The 6,129-nt window shown below is 34.4% G+C and overlaps 2 protein-coding genes across 2 annotated transcripts; both read right to left on the bottom strand.

The window, feature by feature from the left end:
• Positions 1-338: 338 nt before the first annotated feature.
• On the bottom strand, positions 339-2,572 carry LOC116851326 (odorant receptor 9a-like). Its single transcript, XM_032830629.1, has 6 exons — positions 2,430-2,572; positions 2,163-2,285; positions 1,637-1,727; positions 1,419-1,555; positions 1,157-1,289; positions 339-1,086 (listed from the first exon to the last, which is right to left on the bottom strand). The coding sequence occupies exons 1-6, from the start codon at positions 2,570-2,572 to the stop codon at positions 1,030-1,032; spliced, it is 684 nt and encodes a 227-aa protein (XP_032686520.1). The 3' UTR covers positions 339-1,029.
• Positions 2,573-5,250: 2,678 nt separating this feature from the next.
• LOC116851329 (odorant receptor 49a-like) lies at positions 5,251-6,099 on the bottom strand. Its single transcript, XM_032830633.1, has 4 exons — positions 5,925-6,099; positions 5,712-5,848; positions 5,449-5,581; positions 5,251-5,375 (listed from the first exon to the last, which is right to left on the bottom strand). The coding sequence occupies exons 1-4, from the start codon at positions 5,964-5,966 to the stop codon at positions 5,319-5,321; spliced, it is 369 nt and encodes a 122-aa protein (XP_032686524.1). The 5' UTR covers positions 5,967-6,099; the 3' UTR covers positions 5,251-5,318.
• Between the last annotated feature and the right edge of the window lie 30 nt (positions 6,100-6,129).

Here is a 6,129-nt window from a genome sequence, read left to right as displayed (position 1 = left end):
ATAAGTCGTCTGCAATCGATTGCAATATTAAGCATCAGTTTGTAGAGACAGACAGTTTCTTGCAAATTATTAGTAGAAAGCTGCACAGTCGAAATTGCGCAGTGCTACTGTAATAGGTTCTATACAATATTCTCTTAGAAAGTCGTCTCAACAGCAAATTTCTGAAATAAAACGTTATGTTATAAAAAAAATAGCTCTACGCTGGTTTATTTTTTTTTTTTATACTAGTGTAGTGAGAGGTCGATTTTTTGCGATGACGAAGTTATCGTGCAATCATTAGGCTAGTTTACTTACCACTGCTAAGAAAGATTTTCGTCATCTTGTTATTCTCAAAAGCGAGAGAAATGTACCTTCATATGAAAGGTACCTGTGGTCATTCTCACTATAAAACTTCATACATAAAATCATTTATTTTACGATAGATTTTGGATAAGGATGGAAGTAGAAAAAAACATTTGAGAAAATTGATGTGGATGTAAGGAAAGAATGGGGAAAGAGAGAGAGAGAGAGCGCAATAGAGATAGAGAGAGATGAGATTGTAAAGCAATCGAAAGTTGCTTTGTACTCCGAAAAACACAAATAAAGATTACTGCGTAAGTGTATATTTCATGATAGTGATGTGGTGATGTGCATAAGTGATCGAAAACAGTCAGTAGCCTACATGTTTTTTTCACTGTTGGCAGAAGTCCAGTTTTTTTAAATTAATTGAGTGTATTGTTAGATTATGTACGCACACATACACGCACACGCACGCACACACATACACACGTATGTATAATTTCGATCAATTAGAAGATGGCATTGTCAAATTTTTTATAAGAATTTTTCCATATGGCGCGCGCAGGAACTAACTGCAAAAGATTACTTGCAAGTCAAATGTTATTTATACAACTTTTTTTCTCAAATTTTTTCATGAAATGAATTATGAAATTCACCTAGAATATACGAATCAAGTGATCGGTGGATATTTGTTTTCTACTAATTCATCTACCTATGAAATTCGATAATTGCGAATTTTCTAAAAATATTTTACATAGTTTGCATAGATCGCAGCAGCATAAAATATGACGAGGACATTCGTATTACCTAAAACCAAAAATTACACAATGGAAAGTAGACTTATATGTGGATTTTCACAGAATATAATTGCACCCACCGCGCTGAAATTCTCGTACGAAACCACGATTATCTTGCCGGCCGTTAACTGCGACGGTTTTAAGCATCTCATCATCATCAAGATTACTAGCTTTTTCGCTGCATTCGGCATTTCATACCACTTCATCTTATATCTGTCAACGCAACAAATTATTGTTATTTTATAGGCTGTATCCGACACTTATGTGCTGGGAAGTTAGTGTTACTGACTTTGCAATTTTTGCGATTTTAGGAACGTATATCTGATATTGTATTAAACTTACATGGATTGATACAGCATTTCGTTGGAATCTATGATTCTCTGACCTTGCCAGTTCTCAAAAAACGTATTAAGAAGAATCCCATTAAGATAAATAAAATATTGCGATGCACGGTTCATGTCTTCGATATTTGTAATCATCTGCAAAGGGGTATATCTCTTGATTGAGATTACTGGGTAATAATTACCGTATTTTTTTCAATATATTATACGAAAATGCACCTGGAATCCTACGATACTTATAATCAACATAACACAGCCCATATGGACGAGAAGAGGTAGCCTGTACAATGACTCCAGGATATCAATAAATCTGCCGTAATATGTGAGATTGTATTAATTTATCATCACTTATTTGCTATTTATCTATTACCAAGGCTGGGAAATAACCCGTCATATTTGTAACTTCATTACAAATTACTTTCTCTTAATAACAGATAAGAAAAGACTTAATTTCTGCATTAATAACGGTAACAGCAATTAGTTTTTGTCTAATAACGAATGTAATTATATATATACATGTATGGGCTGCGCATTGTAAAAAATATCTTTATAATTTTGTGAAATATGTGACAAAAATCGTAACATCTCATTACTTCTTAAGTTATTTTTTATGACAAGCAACGGTAAAGACAGCAAGTCGCTTTTCTAAATACATAACGAGCGACGGCGACGAGTTACTTTTAATAAGTTTTCCCAAACCTGCGTGTCACCATCGTGAAAACAATAAATGATCATATATACTAACTGTATCGCTTCAGTGTGTCTTTGAATGCTGTAAGCAACAATGGAGTAAGATTTACCGTTCTTCGTGACGTTCTTTAATAGATCGTCGAAATCTTTCAAATTGCACGCATTTTCCAAGTTGTACCTAAGCCACGATGTTATCCGGAAATAAGAAAATTGGTTTTGGCATTTTTGTCAACGCAAAGGCTAATCTTCAAACGGCATCCGGCCACGTTTTTATTTCTCAGTATCGAGGTATAATCATGGAAGTAATCACGCGGATTCTCACCTCAGAGCTGCGATCAGGCCGCAGTAATATTGAACAGATGTAAAATACAAGACATCGACTGCGCACAGGAATGTCATGTATGTTATTTCGCACATGGCTGTGTGTAAAAAAATCGGGACGTAATATGTGTCTATGTCGACCATATAATTAACGCGAAAAGGTAAACCCACATGGGCGCTTGATGTTTCATTTGTCCCATTTGATTCCACGTACGTAAACTTCTCCAACAAACTCTCACTTAGATAGAGGATGGAATGTCCATACAAAACAACTGGTTGGGGATCGAATACGTCAGATTAATTGCATCAGTCGAAAAATTCGGCTCAAACTTTTTGAACTGTCAGTTAAGAGGTTCGTTTGGATTTTATAGAGAAACTTGAATTTATCCATTATTGCGTTCAATAATTCGTCGATCAAATTATCGCCGTCATTGTCTGATATTTTACGTTTTGACAGCATTCGTGTGCTATAAAGTACACTTTAGTGTATTTTACGTATATTACTTAAGTTTCACTTTGCTATAAAAGTTGACTGCGGTTCAAGAAGAAGTTGCTTCACTTTTCACTGACTTTAACTTTTGACCGAAGATTTCAATTGACTTAATTTATAGTCAATTGCATTCTGTAACGATAATAAACTCATGTTTCAGTCACATTTAGTCGATACATTTACCTGTGTACATGTAGCCAAACTTTTGCCCATATGATGCATAGGAATACAGAATTGCAGTCTCTTCATCCGTCTTCGGGGAAATCCAATGCTTTTTTATTTTCATCAGCATGAGCTTGACCTGTAATTTCAAGTTAATCTAATTCTAAATGCATTGTTTCTTTTTCACCTCCCAATATTATGGGCGTATAGGTGTATCTTACCGGTTGACGCATAATCATATCGATTAATCAATTAATCGCATCAATTATCGGCCAGCCGTTCTAACTTACACACCTTGGATAAGGTACACGCAACGCAGATCGCTTTCCCTATGACGAGCGTAATGTAAATCGTCAATGTTGTAAATTTTATTATCTCTTCAGAGTCGTTCCGAAATTCGATAATAGCCAACACCTAAATTCGCCACAGATTACATTCGAGCGTTCGTCACTTATCCGCATTGATTGGGATTTGAGATATTAATTTCTTGTTCTATTATTCAATGGACTTATGTGAGAAGTAACTGAGATTCGAACAGCCGAGTCACTCGAGTTCAAATTATTTTTACTCTTACAGAGTGAATTTTCCATTGTAAATCGTGGAGTTAATATTTTCAATCGAAATTGGAAAATGAATCTGATACATTCCACCCTTGGAGGTACACGCTCCAGTCTATCGAAACATTCTTTCATATGGAGTCAGACTTCAATCTGACCTTAAGTGAAACATTCACTCTTATGGAGTAAAAAAATATTACTACTTTTCACTTCAAGAAATTTAGAAAACAAATTTTATTGCATTCTGTGCGCTATAGCCCTAACTGTAATGCCAACTTGCCGAACTTTCCGTTAAACAGTAGAAATGAACATGCAAAATGCAAAATGATATGCGTAATAACGAGGTGCGTCTTCTCTCTGTACCTGGGACGTAATGCTAGATCCGTTCAGTAATAACAATCCGCAGTATATTGCGTAACGAGAGGCTTTGCTTTGGAAAGGCCACAGACCGCTTAAATTCAATAAAAGTCGCACAATATTGTAGTGCGATTCTCGAAAGAACTTATCGACGTTGTCCATTTCGCCTCTTTGCCTACCGCTGTCCTGCCGGTGAAATTTGCTGATGAAAAATTCCGTTTCAACGTTGATTGCCCTGCACGTCGCGAAGTACAGGCGCTATTATACTGTTACATTCACGTCAGTAAGTCGTTCGTGATCGATTACGACAGCCGGTATCTGTTGCAGCTGGGCTTTGTGTTTCCAATTGAAGGTTGAAAATTACATGTTGGAGACACGCATAATGATATGTACTGTGGTATACTCCCTTTTTTCTCTCTTGAAAAATCATTTAAGTTGCAAATTACTGTGAAAGAAGGTTGTTACTGATAATTTCCTTCTTTCTATAGTCTATTTCTGGTTGCAACGCGGGGAAACGTAGTATCGTGATATTGTTTGAAAATGGTGCTTCACTTACCGCCGTACATAAAGATATTTAATGGTTCTTGCAAGACCCAACCAAAATTGTAAAAATACCAATTACATTTTTCTCAATTTATGTGATCACAGGATATTTTGCAAAACGCATAACTAATTAATTAATTAAAACAGGAAACAGTTTTATACACAAGGCATTCATGATCGTTCATCTACGTTCCCTTAAATAACTTATACGCGTTTTACGAAAGTTTTACTTTCATTTTATTCTTTAGATATTATCCTTAAAATTTTTCTATACTTGTTTTGCCAAGGATTATTGGGAAAAATTATATGTTCCTATCTTTAATTATTCTATATAAATATCGACAATATATTTTAACTATTATTTAAGTAATGAAGTACACATCACTTTTGGTCGCTTTTGGTTCTCACTAGTGAGAATAGTGTGTTTGTGTAGCGTGCGGAACTTGCGGCACCCCTGTGCCATTTACATAATTATCATAATAAACTTTATTGTTAACTTCATTTGGATTTTACCAGAGTGAATTCCTATAGTATTATCAAATTTTTATAAGAATTTTTCCGTTTGACAAGAACTAACGTAACTGTAAAAGATTATTTGCAAAAGATTATTGACAAATATTATTTATACAAATTTTTTTTACGTTTTATTTATTCACGTATGAAGTTCCTAAAATGTACATAAAATCACTTAAATGTACAAATCAAATGATTGGTGGATATCTATTTTCTACTAATTCAGCCAACTGTGAAATTCGATAATCGTGAATTTTCTAAAAATGTTTTACGTAGTTTGTACAGATCGCAGCAGCATAAAATATGACGAGGACATTCGTATTACCTAAAACCAAAAATTATACAATAAAAAATAAGCTTGTACATGCTTCACTTTCACATAATACAATAGCACTCACCGCACTGAAATTCTCATATGACATCACGATAATCTTGCCGGCCGTTATCTGCGTCGGTCTTAAGCTTCTTAGCATGATCAAAATTACTAGCTTTTTCGTCGCACATGACATTTCATACCATTTCATGTTATATCTGTAACAGATTATTTTTATTTCATACGTTATAAGATGTATCCGACATTTGTGCGCCAGGGACTCAGTTTTACCAATTCTACAATTTTTGCGATTTTGGATATATATTAAACGTATTCTATTAAACGTACATGGAATGGTACAACTTTTCATTGGAATCTATGACTTTCTGACCTTGCCAGTTCTCGAAAAATGTTCCAATAAGACACACACTAAGATAAAGACAACTTTGTGAAAGGCGATTCAGGTCGTAGATATTTGTTATCGCCTGCAAGGAAATGTATCACTTTATTGAGATCATTGCATAATTATTACCGTACGCTTTTCAATATACGAAAATGCACCTGAAATCCTATAATACTTATCATCAACATGATACAACCCATATGGATGAAAAGGGGTAGCCTGTACAATGACTCCAGGATATCAATAAATCTGCCGTAATATATGAGATATTAATATTAATATTAATATTAATATTAATATTAATTTATCACAGTACGTATTTACTATTTATCTATTATCAAGGCTGTGAGAAGTAACACGTCA

Source organism: Odontomachus brunneus, unplaced genomic scaffold (assembly GCF_010583005.1).
Source record: "Odontomachus brunneus isolate Ranch 3 - 2012 unplaced genomic scaffold, Obru_v1 Obru_scaffold_171, whole genome shotgun sequence".
In the NCBI taxonomy this organism is placed as follows: Eukaryota; Metazoa; Arthropoda; class Insecta; order Hymenoptera; family Formicidae; genus Odontomachus; species Odontomachus brunneus.
This window is presented reverse-complemented; position numbering and strand designations above follow the sequence as displayed.

What these genes read in the sequence shown, in the direction of transcription:
- LOC116851329 (XM_032830633.1), bottom strand. Translation starts at nt 5,966, where the DNA reads ATGGGTTGTATCATGTTGATGATAAGTATTATAGGATTTCAG. An exon ending in TAAGTATTATAGGATTTCAG is followed by an intron (nt 5,849 to 5,924) that starts GTGCATTTTCGT and finishes ATTTCCTTGCAG; the next exon opens with GCGATAACAAATATCTACGA. An exon ending in CATATGAGAATTTCAGTGCG is followed by an intron (nt 5,376 to 5,448) that starts GTGAGTGCTATT and finishes TTTTGGTTTTAG; the next exon opens with GTAATACGAATGTCCTCGTC.
- LOC116851326 (XM_032830629.1), bottom strand. Translation starts at nt 2,572, where the DNA reads ATGGTCGACATAGACACATATTACGTCCCGATTTTTTTACACACAGCC. An exon ending in GGCCTGATCGCAGCTCTGAG is followed by an intron (nt 2,286 to 2,429) that starts GTGAGAATCCGC and finishes ATCGTGGCTTAG; the next exon opens with GTACAACTTGGAAAATGCGT. An exon ending in CGTACGAGAATTTCAGCGCG is followed by an intron (nt 1,087 to 1,156) that starts GTGGGTGCAATT and finishes TTTTGGTTTTAG; the next exon opens with GTAATACGAATGTCCTCGTC.